The sequence below is a fragment of the Pithys albifrons genome, chromosome 1 (assembly GCF_047495875.1).
Source record: "Pithys albifrons albifrons isolate INPA30051 chromosome 1, PitAlb_v1, whole genome shotgun sequence".
Taxonomy (NCBI): Eukaryota; Metazoa; Chordata; class Aves; order Passeriformes; family Thamnophilidae; genus Pithys; species Pithys albifrons.
The window spans coordinates 79,680,076-79,704,860 of NC_092458.1; the positions used below are offsets into that span (position 1 = coordinate 79,680,076).

Sequence of the window (24,785 nt, forward strand, 5' to 3'; positions counted from 1 at the left end):
GCAAATTAATGAAAATCTGATTTTAGAAAACAGCTGTGTAATCCTCTGAGTGAACTGCAGACAGCACCCACATCCAAGACGAAAAGGTTATTATGGGGAGATAAGCTGCACCCATAACTGGTCACACAATCAATCACACAGCAAATTTAATTGAGCTTTTGACATTATTGCAGTGTCTCCACGCACTGTTGTTTCAAAATTCTGGACACATTTCAGGAAGCTACTAAAAAATTTCAAGTTTTTAATTATTTTAAGCAAACAATATAAAATACTACAAAGGTAATGCAAAATACCTGACAGGGAATCCACCTTATCTAATGTTAGCCAAGGAGCTTAAGGATCTGCTTTAAGATCTCTTTCACAGGCTCCCTGCTCAGTAAGGAGAGATTCAGTAAGCACCCCTGAGGTGATAAAATAACTAGTCCAAACGAGAAGACCTTCCAGCAGCTAAACCCAAGTGCAACCTTTCTTGCAGCAGCACCTCTCTCACCCACATCTTTTCCAGACTAAACCACAGAGCCATCAAGCACTGTAGCTCTGCTTTCTCAAACATTTTTAAGTACATTAAACTGATGCCTAGACCTAGTGTTAACGAGGCTATACCACAAACAAGGTATTTTAATAAAGTTCTTAACTGTTGCTAATTATGAATTTTTGATCTGTATTTCACACTTGATTTTGCAGCAGGACTATAGCTAAAATTGAGTAAAAGTACAAGGTCTATGCAGAGCACATAGTACAACATGGCTTGATTGAGTTCAACTCTTTCCTTGTATGCAAGTCCTAAATTTCAATACTGTAAACAACAATTATCCCATGAGAACAACTCATATCTGAAAAATGTCTTACTCCACCATCACCTTAAAAATATTTTTAAATTAATTTTTGAGCTCATGGAAAAATAAGGTAAGTTATTAAAATTATTTTTAAAAATTTAAAGTCTTATCATACCTATGATTTTTACCTACAGGAGAAAACTAGAGATTATTTAAACACTTTCATTAATGAAACATCTGTGTTTAATAAAGTTGTTTACTCCTCAAAAACATCGTATTTTCAAAGCACTATGAGATACTTTTTCCCCCAAAATACTGCATTCAAATAATTCTCAGCACTAAATTAAATGTCACCAGACCACCTCCCCTTGGCTTGCCTGGTGAGCCACAACACAAGTATATTTGAAAGACATATTTGGTTTGGTTGACAGCAAAGGATGAACAAACCTCTAGTCAAGTGCAGTAACTCTACAAAGGCAAATCTTGTGACAAGGAGAAAAAGTGAAAGGAAGCACATAATGAAATCACTCAATACACTGAAGTGTGTAAAATGACTTAACACAAACATCTTCAAATACAGCACCAAAGAGCTCAGCTGATTTCTTTCTGCTTTCCAGAACACACCTGCTGCCCATTTGAACTGTCTCATTAAGCATCACTCTGTAACCACAGACACTGAGCTCTAGACAGATTACAGGGCTCCACACACCACTCTTTCAGGAAACACGATTTAATTCTGTATCTTCTGCATTTACAGCCCACAAAGGGTGCAGAAGACCAAACCATTTGGTTAAGATCCAGTAGTTAAAGGCCCATTTGATTACAAGACAGACACTTTGAAAGCAGTATACAGCAGTATGCACCCCATAGTCATGAAATACTTGGTCCATTAAATTGACTCAAATTTTCCAAATTGCCACTGAGAACTTCAGAATTTCCCAAAGCCAGGTGTGTGAGCAAATGAACTGCCAGCTAAGAAAGTAAAATGACATTCAAAATGGGATTACAGAGAAAATGCTATTTAAACTTTGAAAACAGTGAATGATTGTAATATAAAACAAAAATCTCACACGTCCTTTGGTACAGAGGTGACCAGCTGAAAACACCTTTTCATCTCTCAGCTATTCTGAGATAAGCTCTGCAAAAACAGAACTAGGAACAAATTGTGGGGCGAGTTCACTACTCCACCAAAAGACATTTTACCTTTATGTTAAATGTACTCAACAGCACAAAGGAGCTATGAGAACATTTAGCTCCAATGCTACAACACTAAAATCTTCTCTTTCCAATCACAAATTTATCACCTTTATATCATTCACACTGAAAACAGGAGCTAAACAAGTTATCACAGTTCACTATGCTATATTTTATCAATCGGTTAACAAATTCAAATCCAGAAAAATGTACACTCAAGGTAAATTTTTTTTCTTGAAAATTGCAGCACTGGGGTTGAAATTAAACTGCATTTAGTTTAAATCCTGTTATCACTAGAAACTCTTTTTTAAAAGTCAGCAGTTTTGGCATAATTATGTTTCTGGCCTGTTTCCTCAACAGTCTCAAAAGACTTTCCTGTAAAACAGTTTAAGTGCACATCCTACTCTGTAAAATGACAGAGTACATAATATCAGGGTATCCATCACATAGAGAAGTGATTTTTCCTTTCCCAATAGGGCACACAAGAATAAATCAATCAACCAAAAAAACACCTCAGCATACCTTAGTGAAAGTATCCTGGAACAAAAACTTCTTTCTGGTAACTTAATTACAAAGACAACTGAGGTAAAGAAGACATTTTAGGTTATCTCATCAAATTTCATTACTCCACATTTAAGGAAATGCTTTCACAAATACTGATGAAATATTTGAGCAAACTATTATATCAATTTTCAAGGATTTCAGAGATTTTAGTCATTTCTCTGAATCTAGGGAATAACAAAAGGATTTCATCTTCACTTTGTTTCCTTAGTAGCAGCCACAACAGACCAACAGAGCCCAGCACCACAAACCTCTGCACTCACATTTGTATGGACAAAGGGTTCTCACAGGGAGGCCAAGAGCTCCTTATACTCCACCAGCCAACAACAGCTGTTCATCAGAGGATAAGCAGAAGTCTGTAATCTTTAAATTTAGAACAGGCTTATTAAAAAGATGAAGAAAGAGAGGGAGTTCTATTGCTGTTACTTTTATTTTCTTTTCAGAGTAACTTGCCTGCCTTGCTACCTTCTAGCACTGTTACAAGTAATATTAAATTACTTCTCAGCATCAACTGGTGGAGACAGAAATCCCTTGAGCTTTCAAATCACCCACATCTATACATCACTTTCTACTTTGCAAAAGGTATTTCCAGCCTAAAGCCATCCCTTCTTTTTGTAAGCCACATGAAAATATTTGGTATGCCCTCCACAGGCTCTCACTGTCATTAGGGACCCAAAATTATTCTTTAGCTGGACTAATTTCCTTTTCACGCTACCAAGTTCAGGTGGTGGATAAATAGAAACAGCTTTGTCAACACACTCCCATTAAAAGTAAAGAAATAAATGATGTACAAAATATGGAAAAAAAACAAAATCAGAGAGAGAATATCCCCAAACACACTCCTTTCCAAGGAATTATTTAAACAGCAGAAAACAAAAGAAGGTTTGACGCATGGATTCAAATCCGAACCTAAAGACAAAACAAACTCTGTGCAGCATCCTTGCAGGCTGCTCACAAATCACTGGCCCCTAAATTAAACACAGGAAACAGGAAATACCGTGTGACCCCCTGCCCATATTTGTCATTATTTGCACTATTGTCATTATCTGCAAGGTATGGTTGACCTCACATGGACCTTAATGTCCATGGACTGCAGGGAATCATTATAAAAGTGAAGACCAGGGAGACAAAGGCAGAGTGGAACCAAGAGGCAGCACATATACCAGAACAGTAAAAATTCAGACGAGCAGATCAGGTTACACATATTCAAGAAAGGATACACCAGTGTAAAACACAGACTGATAGTTTCAGCTATCAAATTACAGGGAAAAAAAAACCCACCTTGCAGAAATACAATACCCACTATAGACAAAATTCTAATCTGGACAATATTTTAATAGATTAGTCATGTTATACATATTTGGTTGAAAGTTTGGAAATATACATAATAGTTTTATTGTGCTCACATGAGTATTTTTTAAATAAACATCTTTCAAGTAATACTTTAAGATACCTTTCTCATACAATCAAAAAGATACTATCAAGTAACAACAGTGGGTATTAGAGTTTTTGACTGTTCAAATTACTTATGTGGTATCAATACCAGCCCCCACTGAGAACAAAATAAACATTGAAAGCAACTCAACATATTGTTAAGAGAAGTACGTAAGAGCTGGACATACTCTCTTTTGTCAAAAGATACTGTCAGGAGATACTCAAAGGGATTCATGTAGAGAAAGGGTATCAAGTAAAGTAAAAACATCAGCCTTTCCAGGGCTGGTTTAAAAACTTTCTGGCTCCTTCTGAGCAGGATTGGAACTCTTCTCCCAGGAACAAGCAAGTCAGGAGGAAACAGCATTAAGCTGCAGCCAACAGAGGTTTGGACCAGGTATTAGGAAAAAGTTCTTCACTGAAAGGCTTGTCAAGCACTGGAATAGGCTGCCCAGGGAAGTGGTGGAATCACCATCCCTGGAAGTGCTCAGAAGGCATGTGGATGTGGCACCTGGGGACATGGTTTAGTGGTGGACCTGGCAGTGCTGGGTTAATGCTTAGAGCTGATGGTTTCAGAGGTTTTTTCCAACCTTAATGATTTTGTGATAGTATTCCACTTTACTGACAAGTGCATCCAATTTCTGCAGTGACTAGAGTTTGAATAATGTCTAGTCTTTACAGTTGCAAAGATATTTTAGATGTCAAGTCAAGGGGATTACAACATGCTGTCATTTCAGTTCATAAACTTGTGTCTTGAAGGTGTTTTCTCCTGTCATACTTGATGTGCACTCACATGCTCTATCAGGTTTCTGGGTTTTTTTCTGAACATCAGAACACCACTTCTTTGAGCAAACTGCTATCTTCAGACCAGACTCTGTAATTTTCCATTTCAACTGTAGTAATGACAAAGCTTTCAAGTGGGAGACAGCCTGTGTCAGAGTCTGGAGCACCAGGGAAGTTCAGAACACACCCGAGGCCCTTCCTTTGCACAGCTTACTGTGATTGCTGCACTCACTGATGCTGCTTTGGTCTTGTGTTATTCAGTTGCTTCTGTTACAAGGACAATAGAGCTTACACAAAAATCTGTTCATCGTGAGATCAGTTCATGTATTTAGTAAAATACATAAACTACTCTGATTGATTCACAGAGTAATCCATTTTGTTCTCCCATTATTCAAGTTTGTATTCCTACATCTACTCACACAGGACTTTTTTTTCTAGACAGAAATATCCCCATACCAACTTCAATGCCCTACCCTCCTTATCACTTGCCATAAATCAAATGATATTGCAGAATTATGTTATTCAAGCCCTGGAAAAAGTGAAACGGATAATTTTCGTCTTCCCACATTCCTTAAGGTTTAACCAAGCAGAGCAGTACACAGCCAGAACCTATTTATCAGATGAGGTGGATAACTCAGAAGTGGAATAATAACAGCATAGCCCCTTATAATACATGGAACACTGAAGGAGACATCAGCAAAAATTTGACAGGGATGAAGAAAAGGAGCTCAATTTTTCTGGAAATTATAAAAGAGGATCATTTGTGTAGAGAGTTTGGTCTTTGTATAAATGGGCTACTCCCTGGCCTGAGAATGACATGAAAGATGTGTTTCCTGAAGCAAAAGGGGAAAAGGAAATAATGATGAAGACATTGATGGAGACAATATGGAAAAGTTCAACATGTTGAGTTATTTTAAGTTTAGAAAAAATGTCAGGAATCCAGGAAAGAAAAAATATTACAAGAGGGAGGCAATTTTACTTAAATTTTTTAAAATGTGTTGGAAAGAAAGTCAGATTATGACTTTAAGAGGAAATATTGCAGCCAATAAAACTGATTTAAATCCTCTAAATTGCAGTCAAGATGATGACAGAGGAATTGAAAAATACCCATTACAATCAAAGAAAATGTCTGAATGGCTTATTTACAATTAAGTAAATCAGAGGTTACCTGAAGAAGAATAATTCACTAGTACATCTCACAAAAAAAATGAAACAAACTGGCAAGAACAGTTTTACCACTATCCTATCATCAATGGAGCTGGTCAGTTCTGAGCTAGTCATCAGTCTATTTACTGATATTTAAGAATAACTAAACCTGTCAGGACAAGGAAGAGGAATAAATTAGCAGACTATTAAGAGTCCTTTCCGACCCTAATTACAAGCTGCCTTTCTTTTGTCAAAAAAAAACCCAAACCAAAAAACATGTGTCAGGGGTTTTCCATTGCTTCCTCTGTGTTCAAGAGCTTTAGATTAAACTGCAAAAAATAAGAAACTAAACTGTGCCTTGTATAAGTCCTTAGCTTGGTATCCATGTCCAAATATCGTCACATCAAAGAAATTCTCAGGCTGCTTACAGAACTATATGAATCTGCCCCGAGGTCCCTATGCTTTTAAGCAGAAACAAATCCAAGACAGAAAATAGGCAAGACTAAGCAACTAGAAAATGAAAATAAATACTTGACAATTAAATTCTGTTATCTTCTGATTTCTCTTGAAAATATGCCTTTAATCAAAAACTTCGATATAAAAATTAAGAGCCTCCTCAGGTCTTGCCTATAATAAGTACTGAATCTCTAGGAAAGAGTTTTGCTTTCAAAATAAAAAAATATTTACATCTGAAAGGTTTTGATCAATAAAAGACAACTTTATACTATTAGATAAACATTCCTGAATATTCCAAAAGGCTATAACTTTGCTAAATCTATAGAAATTAAAGGAAATGTGTTTGCATAAAATAAAACTTTTACCATATCTTCTCTTCCCCAAATATAGCACCATTTTTATCTGCTTCTTAGGTCACCTGAGCAGAAACTACTTTAGAATCACATAACACATGACACACCAGGTCTTATCTTCAAAGGTGGTAGTGGGAAAGCCCAAAGGAATTTCAAACCCCTGAGATATCAACAAAGAATTTAATTATTAAGTGATTTACTACAGTATTTTGAAACTATAATCTGTCTACAATACAGGAATAGGTCAAAGAAAAAATTCAAGCAACCCTGGTTAATTACTCTATCTTTAAATGTTTAATGTGTATACTTTCAAATGTTTAATATCATGTCAGATAAGAACACCAGAAACAGAAACACAATTCTTTCTTTTTTGGAGATCTTGCATAAAATTCCTTAAGATACCCCGAGGGAATTAACAGAGACAAATCTGAACTCTCATCTATACTGGGAAAATGACTGAATTAGGTATTCCAGCAATAAAAGCAGCTTTGTCTAAGTTTAGCTCTAAAATCCCTACTTAGGGAACTTTTCACATTCAGTGCTGTGGGACTGCAGACATCTTAATAGCAGGCAGCACAGACAACCCTTCCCACAGTCTTCTGATCAGATGGTGAGAGTAGTCCAAACAGTCCTCCTTCAACACGCTGGCCCAGTTCTCCCAGTACCACCCCAGCAAGGCTTGCACTCTCTAACCACGTCTCTCTGTCAAAGCTCTCACTTTGGGGATAAAGCTGTAGCAGCAGAAATCTAGTGGGCTGTTTCTACTCATTAAAAGAAAAGACTTTGTCTTGATAACACCTTAAAAAACCCACTGCTGAATACTGGAGAAAACAAAAATGCAGAGGGGAAAAGATGCAAAGAGATAACTTTCAAATGGATAAACTGTTCTCTCTGCTTCAGACATAAACACAGCATTTGAAATGCTAAACAAGCATCACTTCTCATTCCAGTATCAGTAATGTAACCTCAAATTGTGACTTTGTTTGCACAAAAATGCCTTGAGGTAAGTGACCAAGGAAGGAACCTTTTCTTCATCCTGTACATCTTGAGCAGTACTTCAATGGCACTTTAAAACCATGTACTGATATTTTAATATATACCAAAACATTCATTAGTCAATAAAATCCAGTATCTTTTTAGTGCATTTTTTGATAAATTACCTTTTATTTCCTACAATAACTGACCAATTGCCATACAAACCATCTATGCAATGTCTGCAAAGTACTGAGTAGTATTTTACAGTACCATGTAGTTAATCTCAACTGAGACTGCATTTAATACAGTTCCACCAAGATGATTGATCCACTTTACCATAACAGTGTTTCTCTGTCTTTTGTGTGCAAAGTCCCACTACTTAGAACAGTATTTCCCAGATTATTGTCACATTAAAATAATCAATATATGTTGTGAATCTCAATGCCAAATGCCATTTGTAGAAATTTCATATACTGAAACTGAAATAATTTATACTGTGAGATTAAGGTATGAAAACTCCCTAATTTTAACCAGTTTCACAAGTACAGTTCACAGCTGGAAGAAGATGCCTCAGAAAACAGACATTCAGCATCTCACACCAAAATTATTTCTTGATAAAAAAGTACCTCTACCAGCCCATGCTGCTCACAAGCTGATGTTTTTAAATGGCTCTTTTCTATTCAGGATGAAACAAGAGAATGAACTTTAAGATCTTTGGTGGCTACCAAGAACATGGAAAGAGATGTCAGTCAATCTTTCCTTTACACATCATCACAACCGTTCACATAAAAAGTCAGTAAAGGACACTTTTTAAAGTCCGATAAACAACTCCAGGATCAGATCTGATTACATAAGAATAATTCTGACTTACAGGAACTTAAAAACTTTTAAAAAACAAACAAACAAACAAAAAACAACAAAAACCCCCAAACAAACAAACCTCAAAAAAAAAGACACCCCACAAAACATCAAAATCAGTTTTATTACACATATGCGCACACTTTCAAATGTCTGGAATTTCAAGCACTTTCCTTACAACTGGAAAATTGTACCACTCATGATCTCTTCATACAGTCCTTTCAAAGTGATACTGAGTTCAAGGGCATGTAGATGACAGAGGGAAATTTATTTGTCTACATTTTTATCCTGAATTTACACAAAGTCCGATGAGCTGTAATGAATGCCACAGGAGAGGAGTACATTGTGTACAAAATACACTTACTGAAATGAAGTATTTCCACATCTGCCTCTGTTCAGTTCCATGCTGCACAAACCGCAAAATGACACAGCTCAGAGCAAACTCAGAGAAGTAAATTAAAAATTACTATGGAACTCTTCTTACAAACAAGTTAGAAGAGATTTACGATCCAGCACATGCACAGGAGTGAAAGCACCTGCCAGAGAGCAACTTTGCAAAGAACACACTTCATCTCTCCCTGTTTTCATAAACATTTCAGTAACGTATGGAAGGAGGCAGCAAGGCTATTACTGTTAACACAATAAACACCAACATTTTCCCCTAAATAGGAGTGAAGCTCAGCTTCCAAACTTTTGTGAAGTTCAAGAGATGGGCAAAGAGTATGATTCATCTTATATCCCAACAATACAGTTAGTCCTAAATTTGTAGCATGAAGTTTAAGGGTGGCCTGAGCATCACCTTGTATTACTGGATGGTTCCAAAGAACAGAGGTTGCCAAGCCACTGGGACCCAGCTCCACCAGAACCCAAAACTCTGGGAAGCCACTTGGGCTACCAAGACCAGTGCTCTGTCACTGCAAGTAACCCCATTAATTACTTTGTGACAGAAATTAGTACAGTTATTGCATGACCTATTGCAAAACGAGCAGTGGTATTTTGCCCATACAGTGGAGATAAAATGTTTACTTTTCACATGTACTTGTACTACTCCAAGTCAGCCACTTGGCTATTCAAGCCTCAGGAGGAGATGTTATATTACACTTTTTCCCAACCTTCTCCCAAGTTTATTTAGGTAGTCAACTGTTCGAAGCAGGTATCATCCCTTCTTAACTTTATGAGGTTACTCTCACACGTTGCTGGTGCAATGTAATTCAGATCTCTGGTGCATTTGTCTTTCATTACTTTCTCACATTGGTTTTGCAAGAGACCTCAGGCCTACTGCATGAAAAGAGGTGAACTGAGATTGCAAACCAAAGATGGGGGGCACCGTCCTCATTTGCCTCTGAAAATGTCAGCCTGAGCAGTTCAAAGTAAAAGTAAATGCAACCGAAAACAGGCATAGAAAGGGACAGACTGGTAATTTCTCCTCCCTGATGATGCTACAAAAATATATTATTGAAAATATACATATACAAAAATATATTATTGAAAGCTATACTTATGCATTTGAGGGGAAATCTCAGCATCATTTTTAAATGGCTATTTACTAAAAAAACACCCCCAAACTATTTTTTTCATTACAATGATAAATATCCCAGGGACAGTAAATATAAGCCTGAGTTGGCAATTATTCCAGGGATTCTAAATATAAGGCTAAGACATGTTCATTCCAATGAGTCCTTCAATGCTCTGACCTAAAAAAACCCCAAAAACTAACTTCAAGTACATGCTTAAATTATTATTTCCTGCCTAGCAAAAAGCTTAAGTCACTTGATGAAATTAAGGCACCTATACACACTCTTAAATTCACTCCCTACTGAGGAAAGCACTAGAGCATGTGCTAAACATGCCCTTGGGAATTAGTGTCTCATGCTGGACACTCCCGCAAATATTCAGACACATTTAGTTTTGTCACCATGAATATTTCAATTGATAAACATGTCTGTAGCTGTTAACAGGAATAAGACCTTGAGCATTGCTGCGGAGGCAATCACATCGAACAAATCACAATTGCAATATTGTTTTTCTTTGTAAATTACAATCCCAGCCGTGAACGAGAGATTTATCGGTAGGAAAAGATAAGAGTAAGGGAGTCACAAACCCATTAAGGGAAAAATATATTACAAAAGGAAAGCTAGATATTGTCACAGCTGACAAACAGAAAAGTCAATTTATTTTGCTCAACTTCCACATCTTTTCCATACTCCCAGTTCTTCAACAAGGTACCTAAATCCAAAAAACCATAGTACTCGTGTTTTTAATCCTGCATAAGTAATGAGCAGTTTTCCCTCTTACTGCAATCAGAACCCCCCATATAGGAAAATATAAGCCAATTGATGCCATATGTCCATCTGAATTGTTATTCCAGATGTATTTCTTGTATTCCTTGGAGTCAAAGAATTGAAGTCGCTGTTTCCTTTAAAAATAACACATTCCTAAAAACTCAAATGAAGGAATTTTGAGTATAAAGTAGTAGATTCATTTTTTGGTAATGTTCATTTCCTTCAGCATTTTTTCCTATAATCCAAGTACAAAATAAAGAAACAATTTATCTATGACAAATTGTCAAGAAGCACAAATGCACTTAGCTTTAGCTTTTAGCCCGAGTTTTCTCTGGCCAGAATGGTTGCCTTACACTAAGACAGGCACTTTAGAACTAATTTTTAAGTTTTCATTTCCATTAGCACAGAGTAGCTTCACCTATATTCTGAAACAGCTGGATACGATCAGAAGGCTTGCTTTTAAAAAGATGCAATGTTTCATTATCTTTATCTTTAGCCTTACAACAAAGAGAAATAAGAATGCACCATTTTTGTGGGAATATTTGGTTAACTGAAGGTTAACTGTGCTCTAAGTCCTGCTAACAGAAAATCAGAAGTGGGGAAGGCAGTTGCAGCAATAGCTTTCCCACACTGCCCTGCCAACAACTGCAACCTTGTTGGGCCATTTTCTCTAAGGGCTAGAAGTAATTAAGTTTCATTGCTAAATCGGTCTTGAGCCTGTCTTGAGCAGAAAAATCACTTATGCCTAATTGCATGCGGTGATGTGGTGAGCAGCCATTAAGCAGACTACAGATACCAGTTTACTTTTTGCAGCTCTGCAGGACACTTAAGTGAAAGGTCATTATTTTATCCAGGCAGTCAGTTGTATAATACATATTTCTGACATAAAACAGTGCTACTTCAAAAAGGTTCATTATTTGAGTTTTTGTTATATAGTTCTACGAAATATTATTTTGAGGGTTGCTGAGTTTAAAAACATGAGTTTCTGAATCTTAAGACATAACAAAACTGAATATTGATTCATAAAAATATATTTAATAATAATATTTTATCACAGTACAAATATTTTTAAATGTGTATTTAAGAAAACTAAACTGCCCGTGGTTTTTAATATTGGAAGATGCAAACATAACATGTATATGCATAGTCAGACATACGTATCTGAACACATGCACATGGCCAGAGGAATGTTCTCCATGACCTTAAGAAACTCCACATACTGTTTGCTAATCAGAACCACATATTTTTCACCTGATTCCATCAACAAAGAATTAGTTTCCATAAAATTGAATCTGACAGGAACAGATTGGTTTCATGGTTCAGAGTGGGAGAATTGTTCCAGCAATTCATGCACCCTAACATTCCTGCTGCTGGCAGACCAGATCTTCACCTATCATAATCATCTCACAGTGAGATACCAGTCAAGAAAAACAAGATAATCCTTTCTAAAATGACAGTGATTTAATATTGTAAAAATATTACAATAAATTATTACAACAAACCATATTACAATGCAGGCAGTCACTACAGAACTTTATCAATATTAACTTCCTTTGACACTGAGTATTCCTGACTCTCAAGTACTCACAATGCTCACACCCGAGCAGTGAGTACTTGATCCTGTCCATAACAAAGACTTGCTTTATTTTCGTAGAGGTATCTAAATGTCTGAGGCTAAGCTGTTCTCCTAAACATGTTATTTATCTAGGTATAGGGTTGGCCTCACAGAGCAAATGCCTAAAAGCTCTTTAAAAGAAGAACAATTTTTTTTTTAAGTAAGACATTATTTTAGATCACTGCAGTCTGCTCCCAGACTTGTACGTCCAGACTTCGCGAACGCAGATTTGCACATGGGTGTGCCCTTCCCGCCTGCACAGTGGATTTTTTAGGTGAGGCACAGCGTGCGCAGAACTGGCCCCACCATTTAAGTCCTGAGGTCCATCTGCCAAGGCCGAGCGAGCTTTGACAGTGACAGGGAAGTTCTCGGGACTGTCACAGCATCCATACTAACTGGGGCTGACCCTGCTGAGCATCCGAGATCTGATGGGATGGGATGGCAGGGAGGCATTGAACTGCCAGGAGACGGTCCCCATTGAGACTTGAACTCAGGTCCTTGGGATTCAGAGTCCAGAGTGCTCTCCTTTACACCACGGGACCGCCCATGGTCCCAGACTTAGTGTCCATAAAAGCTAGCTGTGCTCACCTAAGAATCACAACCTGTCACATGATGGAAATGGTCAAGAGCCTCTTCCTGCTGGCCACCAAGTAATATCACATAAGAAATACCTTGTACTCAATATTAGTTCCCAATCCTACTAGTCAACCTCCTTACAAATTTGAAAAGAACAAGTTTTTTCCTATACCATCACTTTTTGGAAAGAACACTACACCCCTTAACCTTTATAAGCTATACCTGTTTACCTTAGGTACTGTCATTTGATTTTTCTACAGCTTAAGAGAAGCTTATGTAACATTTCGATTTTAACTTTCATACCATATTAATCAAGTATATGTCCAATAAAAGTATCATTATCCTAGTCTTATGCCCACAGAAAAATGTTTGAAATTTAAGATCTTTCAACAAAAAGAACACAAAGTCACAACAGAATGGCTGAGATTGGAAAGGACCTCTGGGGGTCATCTGATCCAACCTCCCCCACTCATCAGGGCACCCTACAGACAAGTGTGCAGGATGGTGTCCATAGTTTTGAGTACCTCTAAGGATGGAGACTGCAAAACCTTCCTGGGCAACATGTACCAGTCCTCAGTCATCATCACAGGAAAAAACGTGTTTTCTTACATCCAGACAGCACCTCCTATATTTCAGTTACTTTCTTTATTATGGACATAGGTCCTGAGAAGAGCTTGGTGTGATCTTTTTTGCACCCCCTCTGCAGTGGGTAATACCCCTCTTGAGCCTCCTCTTCTCGTCTCAAGGCTAAACAGTCCCAGCTTTACTCCCTTCATGGCCCTTTGTTGGACACCATCCAGGATGTCCATGTCTCTGCTGTATAAAGGAGCTCAGAAATCGACACAGTATTCCAGGTGTGACTTCTCTAGTGCTGAATAGAGGGGATCACCTCTCTCGGCGTGGATGGATGGTTTGTCTAATGCAGCCCAGGATAACAACACACAGCTTTGCAGCAAGGACCCATTGTTGGCCCATGTCCAACCTGTTGTCCACCAGGACATCATGTTCTTTTATGCCAAGCTGCTTTCCATTGCCTCAGTTGTTCTTCCCCAGGTGCAGGACTTTGAACATCTTGTTGAATTTCATGACGTTCCAGGCAGCTCCTTTCTCCTGGTTCTCAAGGTCCCTCTGGAATGCAGGACAACCCTCTGGTGTATCAGCCAATCCTCCCAGTTTGGTCATCAGCAAATTTGCAGAGGGGGCACAGCTCTGCCCCATCACCCAGACCAACAGAGATGTTGAATGGGACTGGGCCCAGCAGGGACCCCTGGGGTACACTGCTAGTCACTGGCTACTACCTAAACTTTGTGTCACTGATCACCACCTCCTGGGTCTGGCTGTTCAGCCAGTTTTCAACTCTGATTTCTGTCTGCACTTTCAGCTCACAGTTCAGCTGCTTGCTAATGAAGATCTTTGAAAGACAATGTCAAAAGAAAAATATTAGTTATTACTACTTATTTCATTCCTTCTTTTCACATCTCTCCCTTTCTTTTCATTAATTTCAATTTTTATCAGTTCACCAGATGCAACATAAAATAACTCCTTAATAAGGACATTTAAACAATTGTTTGTACAATTTTCAACAAACTTTGAACATCAAACAGAAAACAGAAAGAGCTTTCTCACTGACTAGGCATATACATCCTCTTTTCAGAAAGCCAAAAAGATTATTTCAAACTGCATTTTGATTTATGCAATAGTTACCAAAGATGACTTCTTTTCTTTTTGTTTGTGTTTGACAATACTTAATCAGCCTAATCTATAGATAAGGAACAGAAAATAAATTGAATGAGAACACTGTTTTCCAGAAGGGATATTACATTTAATTAGCTGGAAATCATTCAATACAAGTAATGTTTACACTAGAGTTAAGATAACCCTCCTTCAAAGTGACTGTTCATCCTGGAGAAGGAAAGCGTGCATGGAGACCTCATAGCAGCCATCCAAGATCTGAAGGGGGCCTACAAGGCAGCCAGAGAGGGACTCTCTACCAGGAACCGTAGTGATGGGACAAGGGGGAATGGCAGCAAAGTGAGAGTAAGTTTAGATCACATGTTAGGAAGAAATTCTTTACTGTGAGGGTGATGAGGCACTGGACATGTCCAGAAAAGCTGTGGAAGTTTCATCCCTGGCAATGTTCAAGGGCAGGTTGGATGGGGCTTTGAACAACCTGGTCTAGTGGAAGGTGTCCCTGCCCATAGCCAGGGGAGCTGGAACTAGACAGTCTTTAAGATCCCTTCCAACCCAAACCACGCTATGATTCTGTGACTCTACATACAGTAATGAGTTAGTTGGCACACATCTGTTAGAGAAGATGGTGTGCATTCATACCTTGGCAAGACTGTTATTCCAAGAAATTGAATCTAACAACTTGCATGGAAACCGAAGATCACTTGTTCATGTTCTAGTAACATCTTTAGCATGCATTCAGCACACAGGAATATGAACAAATTCTTAGCTTTATCAGTTTAAATAGCTTCTTACAGTTGCCTATTTCTTCAGCTCTATGACTTCATCCACATACATCAGTATCAACACCACAAAGTGACAAAGAAGCATTATTCAAGTACCAAACTCCTCTGCCCTTCCTCATGTATAGGAGTAAAAGTCTCCTTACAGATGATCTTTGCTCTGGCAGAACAATAGAGTTGCAGGGGGCAACTTCAGAGGCAGGTTTTAAGTATAAAGCAAGATGACAGCTTCATTCCAAGGCCATGACATAGACGATGACAATTTGAATAGTTATTAAAAAGTGCTGCTGGGTTACAGAAAATAAATGTCTGTATTTGAAAGAACAATCACTGACTACATTTTTTAATGATAAACAAATTAAGAATAACAATCTCTTAAGAAAACAATCTCATATATTCCCAGTACCATATTTCTTGACCACCCACAGTCATGTCAAATCAAAAACTAGACTGGGAATTAAATACATTTCCTTATATTTAGTTTTTTATTGTCTACTTTTACCATATATGCTCTCACTGCTTTGCTGATGGAAAAAAGTAAGAAACCTAAAATATACAGGCAAAGTATTGAGGGGAGGAAGGAAAAAAAGGGAAACCTTAAAAGAGAAGTCTTTAAAATAGGTAATTCTATCCTTATTTTACTCCTTGCCAAAAACTTCTTGGTGAAATAGATCTGGTGAATACTTCTTGGTTACTTTCAATTTACTTTTTACCCCATGTTTCACATCACAAAGGGAAGTTATGACTATTTTAAGATAGATACATACCATTAGCCTGTATTAAAGAAAATTACATTATAATAACAATAATGCCTAGCTTAATACATCAAATGCTTAAAGTACTAAATCCCATTGTCCCACTCCATGAAAAACAGCCTATATTCTTCATACACTTTAAAGAAAAATACAAAGCATGAATCACTTCAATATAGTTTCAGTTCTGTTTTGGAAGTTAAATTCTCCAAGTTTCCAAATTTGTGTGTTACCTTTCTTCAGTGGTACCTCTCCATATCATGCAGCCACTTTCAGATATTTCTCCCTTAAATTTACACCAGACATGATTCCCAAAATGCATTAAATTTTCACGTTCTCTAACGAATAAATTCCATCACTTCCCTTCAAAATTATTTTGAGCAGGTCAATATTTTTCAAGGCTTGAGATGATTTTTAGTAAGAAACAGAATATTCTCAGGTAAATGACATATTAAAATTTTGTATTCAGCTATGGTTTTGAGACAAATTTACTTTTCCCTTCCTGAATAAAAATTAATTAAAACCCTATAAACCTCTTAAAATGGATAACCCTGGGCAAAAAACCAAATACATGGCAAAAACATCACTGGAACATCTCAAAGGCAGGCTGGTGGTTTTTCTCCCGAGGGTTCAGTGGTATTCTCACTCTCACTCTCTCTCTCTAATCAAGCTTTAGTTTTCACTACATTTAATCAGAAGAATTATTTACTTTTGACTTACTTCCAGATAACATAGATAAGGTATGCCAATCTTTGGCAATTAAATTACCTTTGAACTGTTACCCATTGTGACCTGCCAGAAGGATTTTCAAGATTCCAGTACTGTTTTTAAACACTTCTGACACATCTGCCCCAAACCAAAGTAGACTATAAAATGGTTCTATTCTTACGGCTGCATTTTACCCATTTGCTGCTCCTTTACAAGAAATTATAAAAGACAACCTCAATACTAATTCCAAAATACGTTTTACTAATGAAAAAGCTGTACTTATGTATGTCAATAATTTAAATGAGCTTTTACTTGATGGCTCAGAAACCCTGTTATAAGGATAGCTTTATTTTTTTATTTATTTTTTTAAAACCTTTCTTTTGCAAAAGCTAAAAATTAAAGTACAGGTTACTCTCTTGGGGACAGGGAGAGAAGAGACCACTCTTTAGAGGAATAGGGACTCAGATCTGCCTGCAAACAACTTTCAGTTTTGCAAATACCTTCCCAAAAACAAGTGGGTAATTAGAAGAGAAACTAATACCGAAAACTACCGGCACTTTGGATCTTACAACACATATTCAGAAAACATGATTTGCTTAAATTAAATTGACACTGTTTTGCAACAAATTAAATTTTAAAAATACACATTTTTTTTGCTCTGTACCAGAAACCCTTAACTAGGAGGGGAAAACCCCAGAGAATAAGATCCAAGAGACTGACAATACTACTTCGAAGGCCGAAACAGTCCACTAATGTTGTGACATGGCCTTAAAAAATTTAAGTTTCCTTGTACCGAATCTGATTTTCTAGGAAGCATTTTCCCTGCAGTGAAAACAGAGTAGGTGCCCCCTGATCAACAGCGCTGCCTTTTAAACGTGCCTCTGGCTGAAGACAAAAAGCTTAAGAAGTCGAGAGTCTTTGGGACTGTAACTACAGCATCTCCAGACTTATGTAAATCTGAGAAAACATCTTTCCTCACATATTAACATGACAGTACCAAAGAAAAAAGCATGGAAACCAGAGACACTGGGGGAGTCTGTGAGAGGACTTTAGACTCCCAGATAATAAAGACATCTTTGTGATAGGAAGGCACAAGGGTGAGGGGATCAGATGTTCAGTGTCCCACTGCCATTTGGTTTCTAATGTGCCTGTAAGTGATTATTCCTGATATGCCCCCAAGCTGAAACCACAGGAAACTGTGCACCCAAAGCAATTTTATTTAAATGAAAATTAATCTCAAATGATTCCTGGCATTTCTTCAGTACCTACAATATGATCATTTACGACATCTTCCTGGGTTTCACGTATTACAAATGAAGCTGGCCAAAAACACAAGCAGAAACATCATTGTGACAAAACCCAAAACTTCAAAAGCAAATGTAGAACACATTTATATGGAAAAGAGATCATAATTTAATGACTACTCAGTTCCATGTCATCTTTACAGTACATAAATAAATATGACAAGTGTCATAATATCTCTTTTGAATTGTTCCAATGGCAAGTAGAATTACAAAGTCCCTTCTCATGAAAAGTATTATCACAGCTATTGCTAATAAAAAAAAGGTTCATGTCTATATGACTTTAATTCCACAGCTGAATTTCCAGAACTCTACACTGCACTCTGCCATGATGTGGCAGATGGGAAGAAGGAGGAAAAGCAAAACCTGAGCTAGCAGTAATGTCACTTCAACAGTGGACCCTCCTTTCCTACGTTCAAAATCTGTGGAATGAACAGAAATACTACATGAAGGAGGATTTCATGTCACTGTTCTCACTGTTATATATTCACTTGCAAAAATATAAAAGAAACCACATTTCAAAGATCGTTACTAATCCCCTTGTTGAATTTTTAGTTAAAAATGTAATCATAACTGCATCACTTGTATTCACTATGTATACAAAATGCATGGAAATTATGTTTTACACATACTTAAATTTATAAAACTTCATAAAATACTAAATTGATAAAACTTTGCACTTCACATTACCTACCATACAGAAAACACACAGAATAGAAATTCAGTTCTGAAATCTGCTAAACACAGCTTTAAACAAAAGCAAAGATGCATCTTCTTTCAACAAGTCCACTTTCAAGCATGGGTAGGTACTGCCATACCAATACATGCCACTACAAGTATTACACTATAAGGTCATAAGCCATTCCAGGCTAGAAAGTACAATAATTACTTATATTTTTATATACATTTAGGCTTCCAATTTGGTTGACAATGACATTTTTATATCTGCACATGCTCCAGCCTCATTATCCAGGAGGACATTGGTGTACAGCTCCCTCTAAGCTGCATTGCTGCTGTATCCCCAAGACAAGACACACACATATGGGGGCACATTTGTTGAATTTTGCCCGTTCTTCCATATGGACAACAAAATTGGTAATTCTCAAGGAACCAGGAATCAACAATGGCAAGAAATTCTATACATACATGTCCTTAAAAAAATGCCCCAAACATTTTTCAGATGAAAAGTCACTAGGACAGTTTACAAATCCACAAAGATCTTGCAAGAAATTAGTTACAGCCACAGAGATCATGCATGGCTGGTATCAGTTCTGACTCTCTGGGAATCATGCCTTTACCATTATATCTATTGCCCATCTTCTCCTACGAACTTCATTGTATTTTTTCCATTAAGAGTTGCACCCTCTCCATTTATACCCTGGCTTCTTTCTGTGTGTTTGTTTCCTTCATCTGCAGCAACTGCGAATATCAACCCTGTAAGCTCAGTGTCCTAATCAGATCTCTCCTTGTTCAGCAACTCTACATGATGTACAAATCTCACATAACACACTGGGTTTGGTATATCATTTGCTCAATGGAAATAAAATTAGTCATTTTGAGTCAAAATGAGGGAATTTTTCTCTCTCTCTCTCTCTACAGTCATCAAACTTAATCTTAGACTTGCCAAACATATTCCATCCTGCTACCCCGCACCCAGTGACTTCTCGCAGCCCACTGCTGTCAGCCCTTACTCCTCCTTACAGCTCTCCCTTGTGGTTCAGCACACATCAGTAGAAGCTCTGGAGGACGCAGAACTGGGAAGCACAAACAAACAACTCTGAAGCAGTTGCCTCCTCTTATTCCTCTTCTCATTCTCTTCAGCAGCGAGGCTGCCGCTGTTCCTCTTTCCTCAACCCCATCACTGCTGCCACATCAGGCAGCACCCACAGAGACAGCAGGTCTGTCTGGAAGAGGCTTAACAGCATGAGGAACTGGTGGCAGCAGATCTGAGCCTCCTGCATGAACACCAGAAGCAGAAGAAACAGCTGGAGCAGCTCTCTAGGTGGTGTCAGGCCCAGGCTCCCTGAGTGTGCAGCTCTCAGCTCTGCTGATCAGCGGCTCTAAAGCCTTTACAGTCATTAACGAAATGCACCCTTTGACTTCTGTGCAGAAGCACAGCCAAGGGATTTGATCACATCTGCTCATGCAATTTTTGGATCATTTGGGAATAGGCTAAAAGTGTTAACAGAAATGAATAAGGCTCTGCCTCATGCTTTACCTCCAAAACAAAATGACTGACAGAAATAAGTAATTAAGATGAACCATAACATATTGAATCCTGAGAATCAATTATGCTTCTGGGTTTGATTCCCTCCCATGGATGCTACACTTCAATTCAACCAGGAGCAAGGGAACTGCTGAGAAGATTCTTCAGGAACCCTTATGATCTATATCCCATAGTTAAATAATTTTTGGTACTAAGTTCCCAATTTTGGTAACTACTTTTGGCAGCACAGTTTTCTAAACCCATAACAGTAATTTTACAAACCACATGAAAAAGTAAAAAACCCAATCCTGTACGACTTCATTTTTCAATTTCTTCAAGAATAATAAAGGAAAAATATAAAAATTCTATACGCATAAGAGTTTGATAACACACAATGAATGAGGAAATGTTGAAAAGAGGAAAAAGGGGACTTCTCAGGGACATTAAATATTGTAACTCATAAATCCACCCAGTGATGAGAACTGGATCATAATGGACATTTTAATGCATCCTCTTTTGTCTGTACAAATGTTTGCACATTAATCTGTTTAGCAGTGCAGACAGAACACCATCTTTTTTTTTTATTTATGAATTTAAAACAAATGGGTATGACTTTTGCCTTCTAATACTGAATAGTTTTACCCCTTCTCAAATTTTAAATGGTGTTACATTTTTTAGTTATGATGTGGAAGTTGAACAGTACTTCTGCATATTGGACTGTTGCCTCTGTATTTTGAAATTTCCAATAAACAAGTTGCTCTGCTTTGATTTTCACTGCCAAATTCACACTTCTAAAACAGAATACAGTGAACTTTAGTTCATATTGAACTTTTTTCTGGCTCCATTTCTACTTACGCACTGTGCAAACATTCTGCAGTTTCTTGGAAGAGCTAAAAAAAATATTTTACATGTTTCTTCTGGAAAAATTAGTTTCATTTTAATAATGTAATTTCCCATTTTCAGACTAAGTAAATTATAATTTCACAATGTAATTTAATGAAAATATCTCCCTTGAGTGAAAATATTTTTCCTTTGCATAAAGCCTGATAAAAATAAAAGGGAGAAAAAAGGTATTTTCTTATTTTTCCCCTTGGCTTTTTACACAAAGTCAATTCTGGAAAGTGTTTTATCTCTGAGTTATCTAGCTTAGTCCTAACTGCATTTCCACTGAAGCCCAAGGAATACCTCAGCAATAGGACACCGTACCTCAACATAAAGTTCACCATCATCAAACAGATGCACTTTCCTTCAGTTTCTTTCTTTCTAACCATGGTTACATCCTCTCAGCACTTATCTTGCTGCTTCTTATCCAGTTCTCTCTAGCCCTTGAAGTGATTTAACTGATAAAAGATCAGAGCGAGTATCTGAAGAAAAAAGTAAAACTTCTTCTACCACATCAGTGAGCTGAACTGGCTCAACATAAGATATACCAGACACAGAAATTACTAGTATCATTCTTAACAGAGATCATTATGTCTGCAGTTGTCCTGGTATTTTGCACTGCAAATAGTACAATTAGCCACACTTTAAAATAAAACATCATTTAATTTTTCCATAATTCACACCATTTAGTTGGTAGCTACAATGATGAAGATTCTACAAACTCTTTGGCCAACCCAGTCATGAAAACATAGTAAATTAAGCACCCTTCACTGAAAAAAAAACCAACTAAACGGAGAACTTGGAAGGGCAGCACATATTCATAACCAAAATTTCTAGAAATTGCATTACATTCTTCTGTAGAACAGACTGAAGAGCAGTTCATAAAATACAGAGAGGATCCATATATTCAGAATTCAGAAAAAGCTAAAACTATGGACGATGGCAGGACATGAACTCTCAGGTCCATCTTCAGGCACTGATGAAAAGATAAATTACTTTGTTGCAAGAGAGAAATTTAGGGAATTTATCAGCATAAAGAACATTTTACAGCACAGCTGGGATTCCAGGATCAGTCTAGGTCTAGATTCCAGATTGAATGCTGTGTCTCCAAAATGAACTTTTCACAAAGTTACCTAAGAATTTGATCAAGATCAGAATACCGTGGAAAAATGCTGAGGTTTCTACATTTAAAATCCTACACTCCGTAGCATCCAGCTGTGGCAATGCCCAGATCAGCCCTCATTTCCAGTGTCATGGTTGACTACAGGTTTGGGGCTTTTTTAAATGAAATTCAACCTAAGTATAAATTGCACCAGCTCATATTTGAGATATTTAATCATCAACAATGTTTTCCTGATATAAAACCACACAAAGAAGAATAAACAGAAACACATATGAGCAAGGTAATATTCAGATATATTTATCCTCTTTAGAATAATTAATTTATTAATACTTTGTATATTACGTGAAGTTACTATTTCCTGAAAGGGACAAAAGATAAAGTGCAGCTACCTTGTAACAAATACTGACATCATGTGAATTTCTCTAAATTTGACCACCTTTCATAGAGAAAATCCAGTTAAAAACTACCCAGCTGAAAGGACATTCTTGTGAGTCACATCTATTATGAGGTTAAGATATGACTGAAGCAAAGAGAAAAATAGATTTTTTTTGACACATACTTCTTTCTGACTGGGCAAGATTTAAGTTCCTGTTCTCCTTTAAAAAAAATATTGTAGTATTGGTATGCAAGCTATATATAGTCCAGCTCTCTCCACTTGCATGAAAACAGTATGTCTCCCAGGAATTTATAAAGTATTATATTAATAAAGCATTATACAGTAAAGCATTATAACACATATAAATAAAAAAGAAACAAAAAATACAGATATATTTAGCCTTACTTCTCCATGTCTTAAAGGTGTAATAGCTCCTCTTGCCACTGCCATTCGGAACAAGGTTTCTGTGGCCTGCATCAAGAAACACACACACACATGAATTTAATACTTAAAAAACAGATAATTCAGCTCAAGAAGATTTGTTTCAACTCCTATAACATATTTTAAATTTTCTGCTAACCTTCTAGCCACCTATTTTATGATTTAATCCCTCAAGTTAAGGCACTTAGAACAATCTGCACATCTTAGGCCAATGTTTATTGCAAGGTGAGACGTGTATCAAGGATTTTGGTCTGAGCATCAGTAACCACCTGAACAGCGCACAGTCCCTCCAGCAGCACCGCAGCAGTTCCACAAGACTCTTTTTGCAGGTCAGAGATGCTCAGCCATATAATGGCTTTTCAGAGGCTGTCAGGTAAAAGTGGCATACTAAGGGAAAAATAGCTATATGGTATTTCACAATTCATGAAGATAATTTTTAAACTTGATGATTAATAATGCACTGAAATAGGCAAACGGGTATGAAAACAGAATGAGTCAGCTCATTTCCGAGAAGTACCTGAGGGCCTCTTAACTGTCAGTAATGAAGGCACTACAGAACACAACCCCATCCTTTGCAAATGACAGGGAACACAACTTTGGGGAAATCTTTCATTTAGTTAATCTTTAATTAGGTTGCATACCTTTTTGTGTTAGTTGGTCCATCCTTCTTTTAATCCGGTGGGACAATTAGCACATACTTCTGATCTATATATATGTTACTGCTTTAATGCAAACTATAATGGGTTCTGTACCACCTTTCTTTCTACAAGGTGGTTGCAAAAAGGCATGAAAAAATTCACAGGCTACATAAATTCATGGATTGGCACACAAGTGTACATATGGACAGATTTGTTTTAGAGACTTCTTTCCAAAGCAAATAGTGAAGGTGGTTTCAATTTCAACTGTAACAAAACATCGTTTTAATATCTGGTTCTAATTAAAAAAACAATGCTCTAACATTTAAGGATCTATGTTAAGGAGTAGTTAGCAGGCTCTTTGGAAAAAAAATACCATACTTACAAAGCTTATAAATAAAAGCAGTTTGCAGTAGCTGATCATCCTTCTAAATGGTGATTTAAAAATAAGCAGCTCAATGTGACCATGACTGCATAATTTGCTGGATTCCCACTACACTACCTTAAGACAACTGTATCTCACAAACGTAATGTTGAAAGCATCTCCTGAGATGAATTCCTCAGTCTTCCCAGACACAGATTATGTGGGCTTTACCCTTTACTAAATAATTTTACACAGAAAAAAGCTTAATAGAAGACCTTTCAACTACCTTATGTTCCCACACACACCTGTAAATGAATGTGAGCACTCCAGAACACTGGGCTGCAAAACCTATTACTTCATTTACACCCTTGAGGATGCAGGGCAATGCCCCGCTGAGATTCTGTTTCTCAAACCTTTCTTCTCTGAGAGATAAAGTCAAACTCATACAACCTTTTGTATTTCCCAAAATTGGCTTCTTTCACCAACATTTTTAAGGATGTTTCAACCGAATTGAGCATTC

General features: G+C 37.2%; 1 protein-coding gene across 1 annotated transcript in view; it reads right to left on the minus strand.

Moving 5' to 3' along the window:
* The window catches only part of TMEM135 (transmembrane protein 135), a 180,653-nt gene that overhangs the window by 77,799 nt on the left and 78,069 nt on the right, over positions 1–24,785 (minus strand). Inside the window, exon 5 of the mRNA XM_071556068.1 lies at positions 23,231–23,296. Within this exon, the coding sequence (XP_071412169.1) occupies positions 23,231–23,296 (66 nt within the window). The remainder of the gene's footprint in view (positions 1–23,230; positions 23,297–24,785) is intronic.